The following is a 27,957-nucleotide window of genomic DNA, read 5'->3' as shown; positions in this document are numbered from 1 at the left end:
AAACAGTGCCAGAAATGAGTTTTCCAACCCCCAATTAGTACAAATTGATATGTCACACAAGTTTGTAGCTCAAATGGTTCAAAAGTTGTAAAACGTTTATTTTAAAGATGGCGGCCAGCAGCCATCTTGAATTTGAGGGTCAAAATGGGCACGGATTCCCAAAACACCCCCAAAATGAATTCCTCACCCTAAAGTAAACCAAATTCAACTATTTATAGTTGTTTTTAGGTGAAATGGTCCAAAAGTTAGAAAATACCTTATTTTGGGTACTAATTAGCATAATTTATGCTAATTAGGGGTTTTATGCATAGAGACAGAGTGTCTCTTTGGATGAATCTTTTTCTCTTGACCCAAGGAACATCCATGCCAAGTGGGACCTTTGTTCTAAAAAATGCAGTGTTCAACCTCTTAGCAAGTCTACTATTAAGGCACTTTTTTAAACGTGTTGTAATTTTGCGACTTTTCTTCTTTTTTTTTAAGAATTCCAGCCGCACATCCCAAAACTTGAATCAAAACTCATGTCAGGAATTATTGGACTGCTTGGAACAAATGGGAGTTGAGATAAATGTATAAACTTCAGGGTCCCAATTCTTAAACATAAATAGGAATAAAGCAGGGAATAAACCCCCAAACCTTGCAAAAATATTAATTAGCGGGTAGAAAACCACAGCCTGCTGAAAATCTGTAGCCCTATTATTTGTCTCAGCTGAAAATGAAAATCAGCAGGCCTGAAAATCAGCAGCCAACGTGATAACGCCCTCTGTAGTTTATTTGGCAATGTTTACTCACGTGACCTTTTCAGGAAAATAAATCGCCATTCTGCTCATAAACTCTGGAGGAGGAGAGTTAATTTTCGTGTTTTAGTAAACTAATATCGTAGCTTTAAGAACAATGACTGTCTGGTTTTGGCAATCAGTGGATTAATAGGTAAGTTTTCTTTATTCAGTTCGTGGCATGGTCATTATGGAATAAGTTAAAAGCGTAAATTATTCAGTTGATCTCGATGCCGATATCGATATCAGCAACAATGTCATGTAATGAGATTTAAAGCTTAATAAATCATGATCGTCAACGTAGTCCCAGGTGAAACCTGCCGACATTTATTTACATTGGGTATTATCTGCTAATGGTTGGTCTCAGGAACCATTTTAATATGGGCCTATATAAATAAGCACACACGGTGAAATTGGATAGTGTACTTGTTGTTCTACAAATTCATTTCGAACGTTTGAGCTGAGCTGAGGACTTGTTGTTCGAAAATTTCTAACTTTCGTATGAACAACCGATAGCTTGTACTTGTGATACGAAGTTAGAACGTGCAAGGATTTGCGCTCATGTAACGTACCTTCACTGACCTTGTTTGGTACATGTACACGTACACGGTTGGCATACAGGTCCCAATATCATGCATATGAATAAAAACTTCTTCCTGAAGTTTCTTATTGTCTCAAAAATATGAGGATATTGTTCTTGACATATTACCGACACACTGTGCTATACTCCAGTCCAGCATCAGTTCGTCATTATTGTACTTACTAAAATCGTCATTTTGTGTAAATTTTTCTGGAGTGATCGCCGGACATAAACAACATGTAGCGGCCGCCATATTGTAATTAAATACATACACTGCAAGATTCTCATCTGTGTGACGCCGATGTCACCACAATGTCACTCCATCGGAAAGTACACCTCGGTTTTCCATATCGCCGGTCCGAAATAGCCGGGTAGCCAGCCTTCTAGGTTTCTACAGAGCATGAGAGTGACTTCGCGGCGCGTTGACTTCGCAGGAGAGTCACACCGGTGTGACTACGCGACTTGGCCTGGGTGCTCAGTACTGGCGTTGGGTTGCCGGTTTTGCTTTTATTGCCATATTTTTTATATTCTCTTGATTTATTCAAATAATATTCTTTATTTCTTGCTTTTTTAGGGGATTAGGCCTACTGATGAATTAAAATATTAAATGTGTAATAAATAAATAATTATAACAATAATAATTCATAACAAGCATTAATATTTGCATGATAAAAAATAAGACACAATTTCAAACAAACACGGCAATAGGCCTATACATGTATATTGATGTGACACCGATTTACAGGCATAAGTTGATAACGTAAAAAATCAACATGAAAAACAAATCAAACTAATAGGCCTATAAAAACACCATTTTGAAAAACGGAAAAAGAAAATAGCACAAGCCAAAGTTTTGCATAAACTTACTGCAGTAAAAGTATAAATTTGCAGTAGACCTTTCAGGAAAGTGACAAGAAGTAATTAGCAAAATGCATGCTAGGCCTATAAATCAATTTTAAATATAACAGAACAATTCTTGCTTCAAAATAAGTAAAGTTTTGGCAAATCAAAATGTATAAATTGAAAATGCTAGGCCTATAATAGGCATACTTTGTAACTTCGCTGAAAATTAATATCTCTTTTAAAACATTTAAAAACGCAATTCGTTTTAAATAAAAAGTTTCAATAGGCCTATATAACGTTATCATGCAAAATATGAAAAAAATAGGCCTAATTTGATAGCAAAACATGTCATCTAACCACTGAAGTAAACAAAGCAATGATGTAAGTTTTGTGGGAAAACAAGCAAACAAATAAACAAAATAAAAAGCGTTTGAAATGAAACAAACAAATAAACCAAGAACAAGAACTGCAAATAAAACACACACAGTTGATGAGATTATTAAACAGGCAGCACGAAAAGAATTAAAATATTATAAAAGAGAACAATAAATAAATGAAACAAAATGAATTGGAAGTCTCACAGTTGAAATATAAATGATAAAGAAAGCAAAATCACAATAAAAAACAAAGACGGCAGTAGAACCACAGACCCACTGTACAGCATGCATCAATCAATTAATTATAAAACCAACTCATTCCATTCATGCGCGTATACAAGCAGTAAACAAGCATGATACGCGTATTTGTCATCATCAGCGCAGTATTTGGTAGATATCGTGGCCCCCAGAGTGTTCGAACTCATAACAGGGTTCGGTCAACGACCTTCGCAGCGTAGTCACCTTGAAGTTCGCCGACTGGGCACCGAGCAGGCGACGCATGGGGCACTGGCTACGGAAGTCACTTTGATGTGACTACAAGATGTGGACCACTGTCGGAATCTAGTCGGTGGTGTACATCATGAGTCGCCGATGCGGCATCGAGCAGGTAACGCATCGGAGGCTAGCAGTTGTACATGTAGTCACTACGTGATGACACTGCTGCATAGTACCCTACTGCCCTGTTTCTGATGTAGTCACTCTCCTGTAGTGACTCTGTCGGCCACCATAGGGTAGGTTATTCTGGAGTGACGGCGGTAGTGACTTCAGAGTTCCAGTGCGATGTAGTCACTCTGTCGCCAGGAATTTTGCAGTGTACTTGCAACACTGCCAATTGCAATTGATGACGCGCAGCCAAATTGTGTTATCTATAATTTTTCACTATCTTTTGCAAGTTTTCTGAGGTAATTGATTACAAATATTAAAAATATTGTGATTAAAATAAAATAGCATTGGTATTTTCCTTTCTTTGAATTTACAAAAATTATTTTATTATAAGTTTTTTTCGTAAAAAAAACCCCAGGTGACCTATGGTACCTTGCAAGCTTGAGGCTCCATGAAGCGGGTGGGGAAAAAGTTGTGGGGGACCGGCGAACCAGTCAGTCGTCAAAACAACTGCGATCAAGAAAGATCGCAGAACTACATGACCTAAATTACCGTTTTCTAAATGGTCAGAATTTGTACTTCGGCACCTGTATTTCCGGTTAAAAGTAAGCAAATTATCTTGCGAAGATACATAAATGTTAGCCAAACTAAATTGTAGCCAAATTTGATAATTTAAAAAATTGTTTTAAAGCGTTTTAAAACAGTCGACGAATCTCTGACTCGGGCAGGTATCATTGCCCATTCTAACTTTCGTATCACAAGCTATCGGTTGTTCATACGAAAGTTAGAAATTTTCGAACAACTGAGGACTTGTTCTCTTGTTCGAAAATGTCTAACTTTCGTATGAACAACCGATAGCCTGTGATACGAAAGTTAGAACGTGGAAGGATTTGCGCTCATGTAACGTACCTTGTTTGGTACATGTACACGGTTGGCATGCAGGTCCCAATATCATGCATATGAATAAAAACTTCTTCCTCAAGTTAATTATTGTCTCAAAAATATGAGGATATTATTCTTGACATATTAGTGACACCATGTGCTATATTCCTTCATCAATTCATCATGACTTTACTCACGAAAAACATCATTTTGTGCCAATTTTTTCGAGTGATCGCCAGACATCGCATAGTCCCCATTGTAAATAGGTGATCAACACGTGTAGTGCTGGGCTCACATGTTCAAGAACCGGAAGGGTATCACCATCAGTTTGCAATGACAAGTCAACCTTTGCAAATCGGGAGATGGTTTGATTTGCCCAGCACTGGATTTTCTCAAATCTTTAATCACCGACGCAGTTGGCAGTTGTCAAAACATCTTTGATCAAGCAAGGTTGCAGAATTAAACAAGACTCATAATATGGTCGGAATTTGTACTTCAGCGCCTGTGTTTCCAGTTAAAAGTAAGCAAACACTTCAGCTAAGATACATAAATGTTAGCCAAGCTAAATTGAAGCCAAACTGGACAATCTAAAAATTGATTTGCTGCGCTTTTAAAACTGAAGACGCCTACGATGACTGACATGACCGTGTTATACTAGCAATCTCTATCTTCTATTCACACATTAACTATCGTGTCGTCGTGGATAGTAGATAGATTTCTCGATCAATTGTTCTCAAGTTACTATAGGCTAGCTAAAATAACAGTTTCTCGATCATGAGAGCTCAATAGGCACACAATGACAATTGCGTCGGCGTATAACGCCTACCACACACGCTTTGGGTATCGCTGCATTTCCTGTGCGTGCACAATCAATCGCGCTATCGTGTCATTTCACTAAACTTGCAACATTACGCAGTGCACGCAGTACATGTACATTCATAGCTAAATTGAAGCCAAACTGGACAATCTAAAAAATTGATTTGCTGCGTTTTAAAACTGAAGACGCTTCGATGACTGACATGACCGTGTTATACTAGCAATCTCTATCTTCTATTCACACATTAACTATCGTGTCGTCGTGGATAGTAGATAGATTTCTCGATCAATTGTTCTCAAGTTACTATAGGCTAGCTAAAATAACAGTTTCTCGATCATGAGAGCTCAATAGGCACACAATGACAATTGCGTCGGCGTATAACGCCTACCACACACGCTTTGGGTATCGCTGCATTTCCTGTGCGTGCACAATCAATCGCGCTATCGTGTCATTTCACTAAACTTGCAACATTACGCAGTGCACGCAGTACATATACATTCATACTCTCATGATCGAGAAACTATTATTTTAGCTATAGTTCCAGTAACTGTAGCTCGGCATACCGATGTCATTATGATAAAGATAAAGACCGAAGTCTTGCTGGCAGGACTACTCAAGTTACTAGAACCTTCTGTGCAAATGACTACCATGATGAGATGACTACGTTACGGCATGGAAATAAGAGAATAAGGTTACGGGATATTGCATTACTTTCAGTAATCTGGTAAAATATTAATATTGACCACCTGTATGACCCATCAAGTCATATCATACTTCAATGCAAGTTTTAATCATATTCTGTCGATCAGACATCCGGGCCGAACCGGCTTGACAGGATCACCAATGAAGGGGTGGAGAAATTACTCAAAGATCTGCAGCTGCAGAAAGCGCCAGGTCCAGATGGTATCACTCCTCGCATCCTTAAATTATGTGCTGCAAGTATTGCTCCGATCCTCAAATGTATTTTTCAAAAATTGCTCAATACGGGTATCCTTCCCGCAGATTGGTTGCACGACAGCTCCCTCCCATTGAACTATCGCCCGATCTCGTTAACCTCAGTGGTTTGCAAATTACTTGAGCATATCATCTGCCACACAATAATGAATCACTGGGAAGACAAGGAAGTTCTCGTGGATAACCAACATGGATTCCGGAAGGGGAGATCCTGTGAAACGCAGTTAGCAGCCACAATCGAAGACCTTGCTGAAGTCCTGGACCAGAAGGGCCAAGTTGACTGTATTATAATGGACTTCAGCAAGGCGTTTGATACAGTTCTGCATCAGAGACTGTTAAAGAAACTAAAGCACACCGGAATAACATGATCTTTACTCTCGTGGATGCAAAACTTTCTTACCCGGAGATCACAACAAGTGGTATTAGATGAAGAGTCATCAGAAAGGGTGCATACATGTGTCTTCTGGAGTTCCACAGGGAACTATTGGGTCCCGCCATGTTCCTATTGTACATCAACGATCTGCCTAGGAAGGTGAAGTCAACAGTTAGACTGCTAGCAGATGATTGCATTTATGTACAAGAGGATCAACTCATCAGCAGACAACAGTATGCTGCAACAAGATATTAATTCCCTGTGCTCTTGGCAAGACGATTGGCTCATGAGATTTAACTCCAAAAAGTGTTTTTCAATAAACATCACCCACAAGAAGAACCCCGTTACATTGTACGTACGCCTACAACATGGGAGGTGTTCCACTTCAGTCTACAGATAGTCACACCTATTTGGGGTTCAACATTAACAATAAACTCAATTGGAATCAGCATATCAATAAAACCACAACCAAGGCCAACAAAACCCTGGGTCTGCTTCGCAGAAACTTATATCACTGCAGTACAGCAGTGAAATCAATTGCCTACAAGACTCTTGTGCGCCTGCAGCTTGAATATTGTGGCACAATTTGGGATCCCTATCACCAAGTATCCATTGATCGCATTGAAGCGGTGCAAAATCATGCTGCCAGATTTGCTACAGGGAACTACAGCAGGGAAAGTAGTGTAACATCCATGAAGAAAGACCTTGAATGGGCCACATTAGAAGAGAGACGCCTGAGAGCCCGTCTTATCCTTCTTTACAAAGCTACAAACCAATTTAGCATCAAGGGGGGGGGACCAGTCATCACAGAGTTACTAGACAAACATCTGCTACTTCATTTAGGAAAATTCCCACTTAGAAGGACTGCTACAAGTATTCCTTTCTTCCTAGGACAACGGCACAGTGGTCAGTGGAACTCACGTCCACCTTCAATTAGGCATTCCCCAACTACGGAAAGTTTCAAACGTCAGCTGCAAGCTTGCAACCCTCTGGAGTTAACCAGGAGGGCCCTTCTTCGTTAATTGCCCGGTGCCTTGCTCCGCATCAGCGCCCTGTGTTGGACATCCTATTGGAGATTACACAGTAGCTAACAGATGCAGATGCACTGGAGTGAAAACAACATTCGAGTGTATCACAAGCTATCAGTCACTATTGTGCCAGGTTCGACTCTCTGCAAATAAAAATATGCGATAAGTTGTTTTCACGCCAATGCATGAATTGATGTGACGTGGTACATGGATCGAATCCATGGGTTCCTACAGTCAGATACATGTAGTGTTGTAAACTTGATTGCATAACATTACAATTGCCAACTGATATCCTTTGTATTCCAGAATCTGTGATTTGAGTTGTCATTTGATGGTATTAGAACTGTCACAATGGATGTAAACATTAAAAATGTCAACAAAACATGCTGCTGCAGAACTCTATGCCTGTGTGTGTGTGTCTGAGGGCCGATGACCGGGCCGATGACACACATTCGATGGGTGTAGTGACGTGGTCCCGACCGAGAGAATAGATTAAAAGAAAAATTCTTGAAAGTGATGTTTTTGTCCCTAATTCAATAATTAACCATATTTTACTGGTAGAATATAATGAATTTTTAATGGCGGTAAAATACTGGTAATTTACCATGATAATTTTAAACCGGATATTTACCGACTCACAACACTGCCCAATGCCCATTCCACTTAGTAGTAACTACAAATTTTGAATGTTTGAGGACTTGTTAGTTGCAGCAGGTGCCACTTCAGTGTTTAAAATTGTTTTCATTATAAATTTTGGAAAATATTAAGGGGGTACTACACCCCTCGATAAATTTGTGTCTATTTTTGCATTTTTCTCAAAAACTAATAACACAGTGGTAACAATTTTAGTTATGTATATTATAGGGGCAAGAAATCCATTTATTACACTGGAATTTCAGTGACCCAAGCCAAGCGGTTTGTTATTTATGACAAGAAATAAGGTACCGCTAGGATGTACCTTATTTCCGACCATATATACTGAACCGCTTGTCTTGAGTCACTGAAATTTCGGTGTAGCAATTTGGTTCCTTGCCCCAATAATATACATAACTTTTGTTACCACTGTGTTATTATTTTTTGAGAAAAATGCAAAAATAGTCACAAATTTATCACAGGGGTGTAGTACCCCCTTAATATTATATTGTCAGTAAATATAAATATTGACAATAATTAACAACCTGTTTGACCTCTCCATATACCATATTTCGTCAAATAATCGCCCCGCCTCAAATAAACGCTTCCCCACCACTTTTTTCAACCAAGATGTTTCAAAATGCCGATATTTCCATGCTATCTTGTGTAGTAAGCTTACCAAGTTGCCCACATGGTTGATATAGCGTCAATAATTGGCAAAAATCTGGATTGGAAACCCGGAAGTGAACCAGATGTCAGTGTTTCTAGTTCATAGTTTGTCATTTTAGCGTGAGTTTTAAGTTTACCTGATGATTTTAACGGGAATCATCGTTCTAAAATTGACCTTGAATAAACGCCCCCCCTTGGGAAATGTAACGCTCTAGGGCGTTTATTTGACTAAATACGGTATTCATATACATTGCTCACCTGTGTTTTCATATATCATATTTATATCACAATTACCGTACTGACGTTAAGTATAGTCCCACCCCATTTTGGGTGAACATTTTTCAAAATTGGGGGGTGGGACTATACTCGAATTTCTTTTTTTTTTTTAAAGTTACCGTATTCATTCCAATAAGCGCCCATGCCCCAATAAGCGCCCACCCAGGGTATTTTCAATTTGCTAAAGGCGGGTACCATCAATGTTGAAGTGACGGATAGACGTCGATACAGTGAAATAGCTGGAGGACTAGATTTCTACATCAGAAAAGCCAGGCAGAAAAGCTACTAGAACATTCTCAGGACCCATTTATAACATACATAAATTTGTCTCTAATAAACGCCCTAACAAAAAAAAAATTAGGTAAACCAGGTAAAAAATAAGCGCCCACCCAAAATGACTTTGTTAAGCGCCCTGGGCGCTTATTAGAATGAATACGGTATTTATTTTTTCGGCTTTGGACTGTCCCAGGACCTAGACCTAAATGCTAGGATCATTCATGGTTCACCTAAAAATAAAAAAAATTTCAAAATGTTTTGTATTTTTAATATGAAAATTGATAATTTGTATTCATGTCATACTCTATTATAATGATTTCTATATGCATTGAATTTGAATTATTATTTTTTTTTTAATTTCTGAAATTTATCGAAAATTTGGGGGTGGGACTTTACTCGAAGGTGGGACTATACTCGCGACAGTACGGTACATGTGTTTCTTGCAATCATTTTTGGAGCAATGGCTAAGTATGTACATGTATGTGAAATTGTGAATGCACATTAAACACACGTATATAACACATACTACACAGCAGCACCTGTTGGAACTCCCGGTCGGAGCCGTGGGTTTCAATTGGAACTGCCCGTCCCTACATGTACCTGTAATCATGTATGTCACAAGTTCCATTTCTCTCAACGACATCTCAAAAGTTTCTTTTAAAGTACGGTATGTCTATTGTTTTGCTCACCTTGATTCAGAAAATCATCTGTTTTTAACATTATATAGTTCAAATAAAAAGGCTTCACAAGTCTTGTGTCCATGTGTCAGTCACTCAGTGTGTCCGTCATGTAAGGCTTTTTGGTCTCACATGAACAGTTCAAATCCTACAGCAACCAAAAAAGGTCATTTTAGGTCAACTTGTAAATAGGCTGAAAATACAAAATCTGGTTTCACATAAACAATTTACATCCAATTGCAACCAAACGTAACCAAATTTGCATTATGGGAGCGTGCGTGTAATATGGTGTTCAAGGTCACATACTGAGGTCAAAGGTAATTTGATATCAACTTGTAAATAGGCTGAAAATACAAAATCTGGTTTCACATAAACAGTTTACATCCAATTGCAATCAAACTTGAGTCAAAACTGCATTATATGTAATGGTGGTATTCAAGGTCATAATTTAAGGTCAACTTGTCAAATTGGCTGAAAATGCAAAAATTATGTTTCACTTGAATATTTACTATCTGTAGTATCCACTACCCATATCTTCAGGCGACCTATCTGGGACCACCATCCCTTTTTTTACTGCGCTCGTTTGTTGTGTATTGTGTAAATGTTTACTCCAGAAGTTTTTACATTTTTTGCGATTTTCTGTTGTTTTATATTTTTTCTTTGAAATGTGAAAAAAATCCTAATGCGCAAAATAAGCCGTCAAAATCGAAATGTTTTGAACCCCTCGGTTAAAAAACTAATTTTTACCCCTGTGGAAATAATGGTTTGGTCGGTTGCTATGCATGCTTTGTTCTGATTGTTATGCATGCTTTGTTCTGATTGTTACCAGGACATCTTTTGGTGGGCCAATAGATGATTATGTTTTGATCATGCTCATCAGTCTTGTTTATCTGTGGGCCACCATTAATCTGGCAGAATTCACCCAGTCAAGTCATGTTGGAATAATTTTCTCCCACCCACCACTCCCAATTTTAAGGTGTTTGTTTTAAGCCATTGGAAAAGGTGTGGGGAATCGCTTTTATATTAAAAGTTGCTATGTTTTAGTTAAGAGGCAGTCTCCCTTATTATGTACGGATTTGCGATACAAAAAAAAATAGAATTGTCTCTAAAAAATAATTTTGGTACATATTAGCACCAACAACTCACATGTAAAATATGAGCGTGCACAGCGCCTCGTTCAGCTTGAAAAATTCTTGAAATTTCAGCCTCTCTGAGCCTTACTTGCAAATGGTAAACTTTGGAGGTGCATAACATCGTGCGCCATCATCATCCCAACCTGCATTTTGCATTTTTTTTAAAGTACCAAATGGTTACATTACAAAAACCAAGAAAAAAAATTGGGATCTTGATGGCGCACAAAATCAGCAAATCCAATGATTTGATGAAAAGCGCCCTCGTGCAAACTTCAAAGCATCATAACGGCTGCGCCATCAAGATCCCAAGTCCGAACAAGTTTGAAATTAAAGACCTCCATGGCAAGTTTCATTTTTCAGCAAAAATTTTTTGGGATTTCATTACGCACCGAGTTAACAGAGGTCAAAGGTCAAAATTTCCTATTTTTGCACGCCTATAATATCGCGCGCCAACGTCACCTGACTCTCCGAATAGCATTTCATCAAAGAAGAGTTAATTCTCTGCAAGAACTGAAAAAATTAGCTTGGGATCTCTTGATCTTCATATTTTTCTGATTTTTTGAAAATGGACTTAGCCTCATTTTGGAGGTCAATTTGACCTCTTTTTCCCACTCGCTGCACAATGTGGGCTTTTTACTGCATCACAAAAAGATGCGCCAACAAGATCCCAATTTTATTTTTCATCGTCTAGCTTCTTTGGCGACCAGTAGACAAAAAACAAGCAACAGCTAATTGGGATCATGTGGGCGCACTAATTTAAAAAGAGGTCAAAGGTCAAGCTTTGTGCCAAAGTGATGCATATTTGCCTATGTGCAGCACGAAAGTGGAACTTTGACCCGCAAAAAAAAATGTGCGCCAACAAGATCCCATCTTACTTTTTGGATGATTGGATAAAGGGGCTTATATATAACTGATAACAAGTAAAAAAAAAGTGGGATCATGTGGGCGCACTAATTCAATAGAGGTCAAAGTTCACGCTCATATTTTTACATGTGAGTTGTTGGTGCTAATATGTACCAAAATTATTTTTTAGAGACAATTCTATTTTTTTTTGTATCACAACCCTCTTAATCAAAAATTTGTTTCCATGTAGAAGAGAGATTGGGCATAAATTGTGAAAATTTTTAGCATATGGTCATTTTCACGGTAAAGGGTGTAACTTTGGATTTTTAACATTTTGATCCGTAGTTTTCTAATAAAGCCACAGAATTCCATGATTTTTGGCCACATAAGTCATCTAGTTAGCAGCTACCTTGGGTAGCATAATCATCTTCGGGAGTTACTGCGTTCAGTTTTAGCAGGCTTAAATGTACCTAATATTGCCATTTTGAAAAACTGTAAAAAACAGTAACATTTTTGTAAAACCCTGTGTTTTCTTCAGTTAGTTCATGGATAATTTTTCTTATCCTGAAAGTACAGTCATATGTTCAGTAAACACTGCCACATTAGATTTAATTGTGAACAGCCCTGTATTTTTTGAGAACCGGACTTCGATATTTGTCGTTTCGAGGCTTCATTTTCCGTTAACAATTGTTAACAAACTTTGTGGGTATAGCTTTGGTTCATAATTCTTGGTTATTTCTTCACTTCTTCTTGATTCATAACAGTTGATATCTTAACTTGAAATGGGTAACAAAAATTAGTTGATTTGCAAGCTTTTAAAATTTTTATAAAATCTTGACTTCAAAGAGCCGATTTTCCGTTAACTTTTTTGAAGCCTCCGAAACAAACTGTTCAGCAAGCTTGGGCAAATATAAATAAAAGAGCTCATCCAATCTATTGATCAAAATGTAGCAAAGTAGATCCTCAAGTCACTTGTTTTAAATCATGGAGATATATATCACCGTTTGAAAATGGGACCCAATACAAACTTTCCGTTAACAATTGAAGCCTCCAAACAAATGAAGCCTCCGAAACAACAGTAAACTTAATTATCATCTATGCATATCTAAATTGGTATGTTCCATATTGATATCTGCATTGTAATTGTTGCATGATATGTGCAGAATGTCATAAATTAAAAAAAAATTGATATTATGGTTAATGCTTGAAAAATATACTGATATCCAAGAAAGCCCGCTTCGGAGGCTTCACATGCAAATAACACCATACTTAACAAATGGGTGAAAAATTATCATGTTATAAATCTGCAATATCTGCAGCATAGAATCATTGATTCAATACACACAAGAAAATAACAGCTTAGATGATCCCAACAGTGTTGTTTTCAAAAAAACTACTTCTGCCATGTTTAACCATTGTAAACATGAAACCTCCGAAACAACAAAAAATCACTTGCTGTGATAATTTAATTTTTTTCTCAACTGAAATTCAATACTTAGAAATAAAGCATTAAAATTGCTAATTGTGATATTTTTTACCTATTTTTCATGTCAACTTGTAGTAGTTAGCCAAATATTTTACTTTTATGATCACCTGTGTTGTTAACTGAAGCCTCCGAAACACAAATCGCTTGAATTGCCAATTCTAAAAAATAACTCCAATTTCTGTGAAACTTGGCTGGGAGGTTCCTTTCATCAAGTAGTATTTGTACATGAAGTTAGACATTTAAATTATTTTAGGAACCCAACTAAAACTTTAAAAATATGTTTAAGGTTGGGAAATTTCCATTGCAAATGACCCTTGATGTTAAAAATTTTCAAAATTGCAATTACAAACATAGCAAAACATGGTATAAAATTTAACTTATATCTGTTGACTTACTTTGGAATGGGATTTCACATGTATTCCAGCTTTCATGTCATAATTTTCTGAGCTTATGTAAAATACATTTTTCTTAGATTTTAACCAAAATGTTATGGAAATGTCAAATTTTTATCAGAAATCAAAAGGTTTAAGCCTTGAAACACTATTTTACTGGAATTTAAGTTGCTTCTATGCATGATTACAGTAAACAGAAACATATTTAAGTGGTTTGAAATTTTGACCCTAAAAATCAAAAGTTACACCCTTTACTGTGAAAATGACCATATATATGTGCCATCTACATGAGTGTATTACTTGTTGTATTTAGAGCAAAGGTATCAATACAACATAGCTAGGGTATGAAATTGGACATATCCATCATTATATATGCTCCTTTTAACCTATATGATGTGGATATCAGTAAAGTTTGTGGTGATAAAGGTAAAATACTCACCCTATGCTTGGCTATATATTGAAGAAAAAATGGGATTATTTTGAAATTTTAAAACGCTTGAATTATCACAAACAAATAGGCCTATGTTAATAAATAATATAAATACAAGCTAAAACTGTTGGGGTTCGATAATGAACCCCACAAAACTAACCAAGTAGGCCTATATGGAAAATGCCATACGGCCGGGCGGCTTCCCAAGTTTTGTCGGCTCGATCATGCCATTCGCCGCCTGATTTTTTTAAAACTGTCAGATGAGAACCTTGGCCAATAAGTGTTCCCATTAAATAATGACAGAATTATGTTGCATCTTTTGTAAATCATTTTTTTTCTTTGTGAATAAAAAACAAAGTCATTTGGATCTGAATTGATACACACACACAATTACATACACATTTGATTAGAGTTCAAATGATAAATATCTGTGATGATAACTTGTCCGACGGCGAACCCGCTAAAAAACCCACTAATCTGTGATGATGTTTCATCTTTGATTCACGACCTTTGGACCAAAGTTGTTGTGCAACAAAAATATCACTGCTACCAAACAGTGTCAGGTACAACAAACGTGTTGTTTAGTCCTAGCTATTGATAATTAGATGTAGTTTCCTACACACTTGTCACGTGTACAATAACAAAACAAAAATCATGGCCTTTACAATCAATCAAATTTACCAAAATATACAGGTACCGGTATAGTCAAATCTAAAAAACTACAAATAAACAACTAAAAAATATTAAAGCAAAGAATACAAAACTATGATGAAGTAAAGGATAAAGAATTGGTATGAAACAGATGGTAATGAACCCTCAAAACAACTATGAAACGAATGCAAATAATACGAAATTACAATAATGCACAGATAGGATATCAACAAATTGGGTCATGATACTGCTATATATGTTGAAAGCTCAATCCGTCTAATATGAAAATCCCAATACATGAAATATTAAAAAATATATGGATATGTAATGTATAATAAGTATTATTTATCGGCACCCTCATAACAAAATTGTTTAAGTCATAATTACATGTTCCTCATTTGCAATTTTGATTTTCTGAGTAATAAACCCGTTAATCAAATTTCCAGCCGTATTCTTCATTAACTTGTGGAATACATCTCTTTTGATTTGATTAATTATGGGTTTATTACTCAGAAAATCAAAATTGCAAATGAGAAACATGTAATAATGATGTTATAATTATTTATCAATGTTTAATCGCATAACAAAAGCAGATTTAACATATATTTGATTTAAGGATAGAGACTATCATAGTCAGTAGCACACATACATCGTAATACGAATAAAAAAGTCCTGAGATATAACAATATCAACATCGGAAATATCGTGAAAAAGCTGTGGACGTAAATAATTGTACAATTTACACTTCATAATCATGATAATGAAGTGATATTCATCTTCGACCTCCTCAGGATCACAATATGTACATAATCGTTTGTCTATAGGAACATGATGTAAGGATAACCATACATGTATCTTCATGTAGAAATAAGTATTCATAATACACAAATTTTTGTAAAGAAATAAAGCAATTAGCAATAACACACATGACAATAATGACAAGAGCTAGGAGAAAATTATAGAATTTCCATTTAAAGTAATTGTACATCAAGTGTATTGTATTGTGTCACTGTAAAATCACTTGTTTGTCAGTCAAGTCTTGTGACCGACACTGACGTCAGTTGGAAGCGAGCAAAAATAGAAGAATTTGTTCAATACACATTTAATATAACACCACACAATGGCCTTGATCGGAAATGTATTAAAGGAAGAAATAAATTTGTCTTGTTATAGTGAATCAATGCATACAAATATCTGTATTATTTCTTTCCATTAAATACGCCCCATTGTAGTAACATCGCTGTTTTCAGAAAAAAAATTGGTCTTGTTACATGTATACTTCTGTATGTATCATTTCTTTCCATTAACTGTGTACATTTGTATGCCACATCTTAGTAATATTTTATCTCTGTTTTCAGAGAAAATATCACCAATTTCACATCAAATGTGTTAAGTTCATGTCAAAACAGATTATTTTTTTTAATTTAACCAGTATCAACTTCAAAATAATTATTTGGAGCAGTGAAAATGTTATTTTGATTGAAATTTAGTGCTACAAATGACCTGCAATACTTGAATGCACCCTCAGAATCTAATCTTAGATGGAGTTCTCGAATGACAGGTAGAATGTAGAAGGAATTACATTCCATTTGATTGAATTATAAGATTGCAAATATTTAGGTCTGTGGTTCTTAAGATGGGGTTCTTGATTGACAGGTAGAATGTAGTAGGAATTACATTTCAACTTCCATTTGATTGCAAGTCTTTAGGTCTGTGGTTCTTAAAATGCTGACTGTGATAACTGGTTGTGACACAATCTGATCAAATCATATTAAAAGGCAGCAAAATTGAGTACAGGACAAACTAGGGAGCAAGACACAGTGATATACTGTTAGAAAACGATAACAATAAAATATTTATCACAGTTTGCTTGTTGTAAAGTCACTGGGTGGGCGCTTATACGGGCATGGGTTGTTTAATGGAACAAATACGGTACATAATATTTTGTAAACAATGATTATGTGATTTTTTTTTTATCAGACTGAGACCTTGAAACTTACACGTACTTCGGGGTGAATGAGGTCAAAGTCAATTATTGTGTTTCAGGAACTGTTCAGATTGTGGAGGGTACTTTCTATTTTGCTAATAAATTATTTTAATATCAAGTCCATTTTAATTGAAAATTGTTCTATAGGCCTACACCTAGTACATACACCTGGTTCTTCATCATGTAGATGGTCCCTATTATTTGCTAAGCCTGGCTTAGCCTGCTTAGTGCATTTTGCATGGGTCTTGTGTTTCCAAGGACCAAAGACCAACCTAGAGACAAACAAGTTCATATTTATAAAAAAAAACTGGTTTTAATTATTTCTTATCAGAGTTATACTTCAAAGAAGGGAAATATATAAATAATAAGAATAATAATAATAATACAATTCTTTTATGTCTCTTAGCGCTTTAAAAAAAGGAAAACAAAATTATGCAAAAAACAGTAAATAGACAAAACCTGTACAAAACAAAAAAAATGACGAATCAATTATTACAAAATACCCGAGTGAATAAATTTGTTTGAAAAAGATTTAAATTGTTCAGGAGTTTCCGACTATTCCATGGATAAGGCAAGTGGGTCCATTGGCTATGATGTGCATTGCGTGCTTGCTTGCATGTGTTTTTCAAGTGTAACCATGTATACATGTAGGACGTGATTTTAAAAGATTTCCCTGCAGCCATGCACATACATGTACATGTGACATGAACATATTATGTACCGGTACTATATATCCATCGTATATTACATTGTACACTCACAGATCATCATGATCATATCACTGTACAGTATGACATGTAGATCAGAATATAGATAGTGAATGAGCCTTCACCTTCTTTGAAACAATTAACTGATCATGGGTGAAAGTGAACAAACCATACTCTATTTAGTGTTACAGTAGATGAACAAACATGACATAATGTATTTAGAGAATAAATGATAGGAATTTTTATTTTGACTATCCTCTACCGTGTGATAGGCGACAGGTAGGTCCAATATTTTGAGTAGTGGACGCAGCCGGCAGCCACTACGATAAAAATATTGGTCCTGCCTGTCGTCTATCATAGGTAGTGGATAGTCAAAATAAAAATTCCTATCGTTTATTCTAATTCTTAGTCAGTTAAATAATAATTTTAATAATTGTTAACTATTTTTTAAAGCAAAAATTAAGTTACCGTCATAAAAACTCCCTTTTTTTCTAAAATGAACGAAACTTGTTTACAACTTCACATCTTTTGTTGCGCGTACTGCTAAGCGCGTGCGCAGTATTCTGTACTGCGCTCACGCATACAACGCGATACATACGCGCACCTCTATGAGCGTGTTACGCGTTATCAACACTCATGATGATGTGGGGTCGTCTACGGCCTGATAGACGGCACCCAAAATCATGCGATTGTCCAATCAGATTATGTGTCTACGTAATAGACCACTCCCACTGACTAAGAATATAAAATAAAGCCTGACCAGTAATAAAGTAGTACATTGATGTTTGTTTTTAACTTATGTGCAATATATATAGCCTTAAGACTAGGCCTATGGTGATTGGCAAGTGGTGCATTATTTTAAGGGGTGTGCAATACTTTTTTAAGGAGAATGTGCAAAAATTATCTGTCCTCCCCCTCTCAGCATACCAAAGAAACATTGTCTCCCCCTCTTTTTTATTAATTAAGAACCACAACAGGTATCCGGGGTTTATTCCCTCAATTTTTGAACTTACAAAAAAATTCACAAGCTGCAAAAGCCAGTTCAATCCCCCGTTTTAAGAACCGGCCTTTCGGCAGGGACAAATTTTATGTGCAGCATAATTTACCAATCCTCTTATTATTTCTTATTCTGACAAAATAATGTCCAAAATTACTGGTGCTGTTGTGGGACTGTTGGTCTATTGTTTTCATTGTCTCCAAGGTAACATGTACATAGTCACTTTTAAATTAGTTTGATTGAAGTACTATTTTAATCATGGTCCATCACTGTAGTTTCACATATATTTCTCTTGTTTACTGATATTAGCCGAGTTGATCAATGTCACATTGTTGTATCAATCTTTATGCAGAGTGCTGTAATGCACAAATCAATTGTAGTCCCGGCCCCCAGGGGCCTGGCAATATGGGTCCGAGCCGGACTTGGCCGGGATGTAACAGTTAATGTGTCCTCGCAGTGCGGGACGAGTGGGGAGTGTACGGGATGTAATGCCTCTCAAACAGGCCGGGATCTATCCCGGGAGTGTATCCGGGACGTAATAGAAGAGCACTCACAACTGTGCCGGGTCGTATGCGGGGGAAACACTCGCGGGGACTTTGAACTTGGTGCCCGGGGCTAGGGGGGACTTGGCCGGGATGTACCCGGGATGTACACAGAAATAGTGCCCGCCCTCCGGGGACTAAGCCGGGACTGTAACATGTTTGTAACAGTTTCCAAAATTACATCCCCGGGTAGGTCCCCGCTATCCCCGGCCCCCAGGGGGCCGGGACTACAATTGATTTGTGCATAATTGTTTCCTCTTCCATATAACCACTAGGCCCTATATTATTTATGCTTGTATGAATCATGAAAAGAAAGGCTGTTCACTGGTTTAGCTATATGCCGAACTAAAGTCCGATGTATACTCCACTTCGCGACCGCGATTTCGCAGGCCGCGAAGTAATTTGAGCTGAAATTTTACGAGCAGGTTTCTTCGCTTCACGGAGAGTTGGATTTGGTTCAACTTTTGGGGGTAGGCCAGCGAAGTTTCTATATGAAAGCACAGAGCGGGCAACAATTCTTCTCGATACTCGGTGATATTTTGATGAAGTATACATGAATGCCTTCGCGCGAAGCTGCAAATTAATTTTCTCGCAAAGTGGAGTATACATCGGACTTTAGGCTTGGGCATCGCCAGGGGGTCAAACAATCTGATTACGTTTGTATAAAACTAGTTCAAATACTGGTCAAAGTTGATCTTTCTGGTTTTACATTTGTATAAAACTAGTTAAAATACTGGTTTCACATTTGTATAAAACTAGTTAAAATACTGGTCAATGTTGATTTTTCGGATTAGAACTGTCATGATTTCCCACTTGTGTTTTGGGAGGGAGGGAGAGAGTATTTTCATTTATAGGATGTCAATAACCTTTGGTTTGTTCCCTTTAGGTGACGAAAAAAAGAAAGCCTGTTCTACGGGCGGACGGACCTTTCAAGTAGGGTCGATCGGTCGGCCCTTTCTTTTTTTTGTTGAAATGACCGAAAAATAAATCACCAAAATCTATAAATAATTTGCAGTTTGAGAAAATACAAAAAAAAAATTGTTCCTGAAATTTCAGAAATTTGGGTCGGCATTCATTTGTACAGGAAATTTTTTTTCCAAATTTGTTCAAAATCTGGGTCGGTCGACCCCGTAGAACAGGGTTTTCTATTTTTGTCGCCTTAAAGAATATATTGTTCATCATGAGCTCTGTGTAAGTGCATGGCGTATATATTTATTCTTTAAATTAACCCGGTATTAACTTCCCCATTCGTAAACTAAATCTATTTATAAACTAGGTGATATCACAGTTTATAATTTTATTGCAGTTGTACAATTACTTGTTTTTATTTTGGAAAAAAAGATTAAGACTTAATTATCAAGTTAACAATTTGAATTTAACAAGTCTGCACATAAATCATACCAACATACTTGTATTTATAATTTACTTTGACAACTTTCAAATTACTTTCGACAACTTTCTACTGCAAGATGCCATTACCACTTTGGCTTCAAATTGTAGTACATGGAGAAACTTTGTAGTTGCCTGCTTCGCAGCCGAATGAAATGAATATTTAATTACTTCATATACATGCGAATACATTTGTGCGAATGGATGGATGGATGGGGGCTTGGTAGTCCAAGCCCTTAAGTGCAATTCCCTCTCCTGTCATATTGTCATATTATCATACATGTATCTTTTTATTATGCAGTCACATTGATATTTTATTAGGGTGAGTTTTTGTGCAATGGTATTAGTGTGGGAGTGCATTAGTGGATGGGGTGGGTGTGTATGGGGGTGGGGGGGGGGTGTGTGGAGGTGTGTGCAAGGATGTGTTTGAGATATGGTGTTGGGGTGAGTACGGTTGAGTCTGAGCTACAGAGCCTATTTTATTTTTGTCCTTTAATTCTGTGATTGTACTTTAAAAAATTTTCATTGAGTATGTATTGTGCAATAATCAAGTTTCTTTTTATGTATTTTATTATTATTTGCCTTTCTTTATAAATTTGATTGTAATGCACCAAGCAATTCAGCCATTTTGGCTGCTATTTGAGTGTTCAATAAAATATACCTGAAATATAAATAATGTATTGGAAAATGATTTATCCAATTTCCATCCCGCACAAAGTATCATTCAGGTACCGGTATCTTTTGTCTCTGAAAACACACACCCATCAATGTAAATCACAGAGAAATGTCATAGCCATATTAATGTCAACATCATAATTGTATTCCATTTCTGTTTTTTCATTTATCCAGTTGTAAGATTCACCAGATAGCACAAAGCACCAAAGCCATTTCTGTAAATAACACACAAAACAGAAGAACAAATGTAGTGCAAGAGGTACATGTACCACACAGTCACTTGACACCAGCATCACTATCAAGAGCTGAAAGAGTCTATTGTTTTGCCAATTATTACACCACTACCAAGGACCACCTGCTTCTCAAGCAGGGCTAAAAGCTGGAGACAATAGTAGATCATCTCCGCTTTTTCACCTTCTATCACCTGTGAGTTTAATTTTGTTTGATATTGGTTTGAACATTTGAATGCAGGAGCAGCTGTGTTCCAACTAAGATCAGTTGAAAGTAAGATAGATTTGTAATATAAATGGGGTCGGTGTGTATGTATGTGGTTGTGTGACATGCTTTTGTTAACACCAGCAAATGAGGATACACGCACAAGAAATCACTGTGTAAATTTGGATGCATTTATAGGAACTGTCAACTGTGGATGTCCATGGTTCCGCCAGTTAGGTATAGTGTTGCTAGATAAAAAAATGTATGTGTTTGAGCAATGACTGCATTTGGGGGTGTAGGGACAGTGGGATATTCCTCATTTTGATAGCGAGAACTTCATAAAACAAAAAACAAAAACATGTTAGTCCACAGTTATGGTTGCCTGTGTTTACAAGGGGGGAGGGGGCAATGTGTGTGTGCCTGTACTTATGATACAATATCATTGTATTTGCAACTCTGTGTTATGCAGTTTACCAAGTCTAAATGTATCTGTATAGTAAAAGTTAAGTCAATTCACACAAGCTGTTCTGAGACCAATTGTATAGATACTTTTTTGGTTTACCTGAAGTTTGGTAGCTAAATTATCAGAATTTGAGTCCACCAAAGTGCAGTTCTGAAACTCAATACAAAATATGTTACTTAAAAACATGGATAGTTATTTACTACAATTATATATTATTATGGAGATTAGCACTGAACAGCCATCAATTCTATAGACCATTATTGCACACTACTTATTGTACCTTTTAGTAATCAAGGCCACATCAACACAAATTGGCACAATAGAACAATTTTGTTTGTAAATTTTGTGAAAAAGTAATTGTTGGAAGCCAGAACTACACAAGTAGAATTTATTCATTGCTCAAATTTTTGAAATGTTTGTTTTTTGTGTGTATTTTTTAGGGACGGAGACAGAATGGGCTGGTCACAAACATTAGCGGTGGTGTGCAGGATAAGCATCACAGTATGTTTGGTTTTTGTCTCACATTTTTATGATGTGAGAGGAGATGTAATAGCAGTAAGTATGAAATGTTGGGTTCATATTGTAGTGGTTTTCTCACACTGATGAGATAAAAATGTCCTACTACAGAGGGTAATGCTATCAACTATTTTGTGGAGGAACTACCTTTTTGATATGGTCACCACCCGCACTGGGCGAATCACTTTTCAACAGGTTAAATGGGGCTGATTTATAGTACAGTATTCGTCAGGGTGCAAAATTACAACAATATTACTGGTTACTGATGTCGAAATATGATTGATAACATGCACACTTAACCTGCACAATGATGGCAGAAATGGGTAGAAAAGACTAGAAAATAAAATTTAGTCACAAAACATACCCCTACAAACCCCTACACACACACACACTGAAACAACCCAACATATTTGGGGTCCTCGGTCATGTGTACTGCGCCAATAAAGTATCCTTACACTTGGGAAAAATAATCACAGTTTCAAAACTAAACAATATTGGGGTAAATTTGTTTTTTTAATAGATGCACTATCAAATCCTGCACATTATAACACCACATTGAATCCAGTGTGACCTCAAGAAGTAAAGTTACAAGCAATTGAACAGGTGAAGGTCCAGTTTTAAAAGTGACAAACTGGCCTATACAAGACGCAAAAAGATTCCAACAAGCGAAACAAAGAGACAACACAGTTTCTTCAATGAAGCGTTATTTAAAGCAGTTTTATTTCAGTTTTTACTTCTCTGTACTTTTCATAACTTTCATTTTATTTGTCAGTTCTTTTGTTTCAGTTTTCTTTTATTCCTTTTGTTTAAATTAAAGGCAAACGCATAAATCAGCCATTCACAACTCAAACCAGATGTCTACACTGTGGAGTTTTGAATAGGCCAGTTTGTCACTTTTAAAACTGGACCTTCGTCTAATCAAATGCTTGTATCTTTGCTTCTTGAAGTCACATTGGATTCAATGTGGTGTCATAATGTGCAGGATCTATTAAAAAAACTAATTTACCCCAATATTGTCCAGTTTGGAAGTTGTGATTAGGCCTGGCAAAGTCGATTTTGAGTTTCCCGTCGCCCGCCCGCACTTCATTTTCGGGCCCGCACTTGAATTCATTATTGCGATTTTGAAAAATAAAAATAAAAACTTATCATTTTTGCAAAAAAAAACCGATGAAATCCGTGCATTTTTATTGGAAAAATCAAATTCAAAACATCGATTTCGCTACCGGCAGTAAACGCATTGCGGCCGGTTGATTGGCGTCTGATAGTGATAGCCTAGATCCTGTAGGCCCGGTTCGCAACGCTTTGTAAATATGTTGACGTCGCAGTCCTTTTCCACGTGCGTATCATATACTGGACTGATAGACTAATGCTGTCATTGGCAGATCAATGATTCTACAGTGCTGTTCGCGAAATCGCACAATGAATAGTGATGTTTGTGCGAATTTAAAAAATATATATTGATTCTGTTATTTTTGGATTTCTTTTCATAAATATCAATCATATATTTTAAAATAGTACTTGGTATCGTTTTACATTAATTTTACTGTACAAAAATGGCAAAATTTATATATTTCAACTCTGCTCTATTGTGACACTGTTGCACGAAATATGCGGTTTATTCTACAGTGCTGTTTGTGACTTTGCACAATATCGTTGTTTGTGGTAATTAAAGAAATATATTAATACTGTTAATTTTATATTTGTTGTCCCGATTGATCAATTATTTGTTTTTAAATAGTATTCGACATAGTTTTAAATTAAATTTAATATACAAAAAGAGCAATAAATTATATATTTCAACTCCGTTGTGTTTATGACATTGCTGCAAGAACTATGCGGTATTCAACATCAACAAAACACGCTGTGGGGGTTTCCCTTTAATTTTGTTGGCGCAAGATTCGATATGGAGTTGTAACTTGTAAAAACTTACCAATCCATGAATTGCAATTGTTTCGTATTTTGATTTCAATTTGATGGGACTTTGCTGACGTTTGTATTAAAGATTTGTCATGTACATATCAATTAAGATATGCGACAGTGGTCGTACTGTCATGCAGTGGACGATATCGCATGTCAACGTCAACTGGATAATTTGTACTTAAATCACACAAAATTTATAAATAAATAAGAAAAATAATAGTAAAAAGAAAGGAATTGGTACCAATTTTGACCATGCAGCCTCTTTGCAAGTTTATATCTTTGGTTAAACATCCTTTGAGTGAGTGAGCGGTAAATAACAATGTGTTTTACACTCGCATTTTGTCATAAAATGAAAGTCACGAAAATAATGAATAATGAATAATGAAAAAGTTACCTCACTTGTTTTCAAAAATTATGTGACGGGAAACTCAAAATCGATTGTTCGGGGCCTTATTTATCCAAGTGTAAGGATACTTTATTGGTGCAGTATAGTACATGAAATAGTTCATTGTCGGTGTCATCACATACAGAGCAAATTTAATACCATGTAATGTTGGACAAAATTGTTTCACAAGCTACAAGTTTAATACCATGTTTTAAAACAATGTTACTTGAAATTTTCACCTTTCAAGTGTTTTCATTATAAAAAAATATCCTGTCAAGGAAAATTAACTGAGCAATCTTTTGTTTAACATTGGTTAACATGGTATTAAACTTATAGTTCTGTTTGTAAAACGATTGTGTTGAGTCAAATGCATTAGTATGTGATGTGACCAACAATATTTCAGTGCTCTTTTCACTTGAATTAAACCCACTAATATACATGTATATATTTAAGTACTGTACAGTGTACATGTACATTCATCTTACTTTTGTATACACACTCGGTAAAGTTACTGCATGGAATATAATAAGGATGTCTTTCTGTTTCACATGTACATACTTTACCAAATATTCATAGAAATATACTAAAGAATGCACAGGAAACCTAGTGAATAAATGCTTCACTGAACATCCAGGAAGTTAACTTTCACCCAGTTAATCAAGTATTCTGGTTCTTGGATATGCTGGGTCAGATCTGACGTTGCTCCAGCTTTGGCCCCAGATAACCTTAATCCATTGTGTTTTGTCATAAAAAAAACCCAAAAAACAAAACAAAACAAAATTTTTTTCTCTACTGTTATTATGTATATTTGATTTCCTTGATGCTTTTGATGTAATGTGCAATCATATGACCTATGCCTTAAATGATGTTTTTATTGTATTGCTCTTGATGTAATTTGTTGTAATGTGTGCAATCGTATGATATAATGTTTTATATGCCGTTTTTATTGTGTATTATATATGAAGAGCTTTGTTTCAAAACCCCTTACATCCACTTTTGGCCAAATTGAGTTATTGGCATAATATTATAGTGTAGGTAAAAATACACATTTTGGTGGCTGTTTGACCTTCATACTACCTTCCCTTCCGAGTTATCGCATATTTCCGTTTGGGAAATCTTAGGAATTTCCGGAAATCTGAACTTAAAATGAATATAGAATTGTTTTGTTTTAAATTTTATAATGTATAATGGTAGCCTGGAATGTTCTTTACCTATTAAAACCAAAAGGAACTGTTTTTGGGTCACTATGTTTGAAAAAATCATTTTAATTAACAAAAGGTGTAGCTTCGAAATACCCAAAAATGCCATTTTCCGAATTTAATTAAAATTCATAATTAAAAAAGTAAATGAGATATTTCAATTTTTCTTTTTGATTTTCAAAGCATTAGTCAAGTTACATAATGTAGTGCAAACAAATGGGCTCAAATTTGATTGCAAAGGAGGTTTCTAGAACAGGGGTAAATTTATTTTGTTGCAAAACCCCTTACATCCACAAAAGGTGCGATATAAAAGAAATAATAAAATAAATAGGAAGCCTTGAAAATTGTCCCAAACCTATTCTTTTAGTTTCTATTCATCAACACTTTTACCCAATCCCAAATTGAATCAAATCGAACAAGTAATACTTGCACAATTAAAAAAAGCTGTTTTTCTCAAAAAGTCAAAAGTGGATGTAAGGGGTTTTGCAACAAAGCGCTTCATATGTATGGCCTTGTGCCACCTGGGAACCAAAGGAGAACAGTGCCTGGACTGCCAGTACATTGATTGGTCACCCCAGGTTCAATAATAAATAAATAAATAAATAAAAAAGTATAACTTTTGTGTTATGTGGACAGAGCTTAAATATCTGATTTCTTTTATTAATATCCTGCTCTAACTAACAATGAAGATACTTTATTTATACCAAATGTTTTACCTTTTTTGCCTTGATAGTTTAATGCAGAAAATGACACAGAAAGATTTAATTCGATGCCATCAAATTTTGGAGGCAGAATTCCTCCTGACGGTTTAACGGTAAGTTAATCGTGTTAATAATCTATGTTGAAAATAAAAATGTACAAAAGTATGTGAAACCAAGAAAATTTTGTTAATTATTTGAGCTGTGAGACTTCAAGGAATCAAGCAACATAGTTTTTTGCTCCTTTGCAGTAGTTCCGTATGGGGTAGAAACTGTGAAACTGAACAGGGTTGAACTACAAACAAGCCCATCAACAAAGTTAAACTTGTCTGAAATTACTTCTGAAGGTAGTGCTGTTGTCAAGGTGATTTTTTGATGTTGACATGTCGGAATAATGAGATCCCAATGTCTACATAATTTGGAATTGAAAGTGGGCCAGAAGTCGTTCAAAATGGTTCATATGAATAACAAAATGAAAGAAATCTGCATTCCCGGTGTATGGGCACCAAACCAGCAATCAAATGGCAACATAGGTCTACCTTCATATTACAAATACTATAATACAGCACTGTATGCAGGCTAAGATTGTTTAGCACTTAACCCGACTTTTTTCTGACATCTCCAAATTTATATCAACATGTCGGGATAGTACAAATGTAGTTATGTTGACAGCAAGTTCACTGAAAGAGGGCTAAAATTAATATTTTCCAGCTCAAGTGCTGAAGTCGCCTGAAAGTCGCAAAAGGTTGTGGTTGTTTTTCCTAGCACTATGGTTTAATTTAGCCTAATTTGGGCCATCAATTGCAGATTTTGAAAACCCCAGAAATGTGCGAAAATTTTGACTTTCACTGCACCACCTCCCCAGATGGCACAGGGCGCCCAGGGCAACGTGCCCTCCCCTAACTACACCACTGCAATAAGTGCAATTACTTGTTGGTCCATTGATTTAATGTGCATTTATTTAATTTTTCATGACAGGGCTTATTGGTCAATGCATTTCCATACGATGGTTGCCACAAGATGGAGCCACCACCAAAGACTAATAAGACAGAAGCACAGCCAATATACATTGCTCTAATAAGACGCAATGACTGTGACTTTGATGAAAAAGTAAGTGTTAATCCAAGATCGCAATTGTTGTATAAATTACCTTCTGGACCATGTCATAGGAATGGATGCCGGTGCATGCACATTATTTGTAGGGCTGAACTGAATTACTTTTGTCCACCAATATAGGCTGATATAGTTCTAGTCCAATAAAAACCACTTACTGTTGATGTTTCGAAATGTTATGAAATTAGTCTCTATTTTCAATAACAGTCCTGATGAATATGTTCAGTAATACCAG

At 36.1% G+C, this 27,957-nt stretch overlaps 1 protein-coding gene across 6 annotated transcripts in view; it reads left to right on the top strand.

The window, feature by feature from the left end:
- Positions 1-801: 801 nt before the first annotated feature.
- Positions 802-27,957, top strand: part of LOC140154894 (E3 ubiquitin-protein ligase RNF13-like) — a 51,568-nt gene continuing 24,412 nt past the window's right edge. For 4 of the 6 annotated variants that reach the window (XM_072177549.1, XM_072177548.1, XM_072177547.1 and 1 more), the window contains exons 1-5: positions 802-927; positions 21,168-21,419; positions 22,332-22,446; positions 26,645-26,725; positions 27,588-27,719. In XM_072177549.1, coding sequence (XP_072033650.1) covers positions 22,345-22,446; positions 26,645-26,725; positions 27,588-27,719 — 315 coding nt within the window. In that variant the 5' untranslated portion in view covers positions 802-927; positions 21,168-21,419; positions 22,332-22,344. The remainder of the gene's footprint in view (positions 928-21,167; positions 21,420-22,331; positions 22,447-26,644; positions 26,726-27,587; positions 27,720-27,957) is intronic. The other 2 variants (XM_072177545.1, XM_072177546.1) reach the window with 2 other exon arrangements.

Source organism: Amphiura filiformis, chromosome 6 (assembly GCF_039555335.1).
Source record: "Amphiura filiformis chromosome 6, Afil_fr2py, whole genome shotgun sequence".
Taxonomy (NCBI): Eukaryota; Metazoa; Echinodermata; class Ophiuroidea; order Amphilepidida; family Amphiuridae; genus Amphiura; species Amphiura filiformis.
Note: the sequence above shows the minus strand (reverse complement) of the source record. Positions and strands in the feature narration are given on the sequence as shown.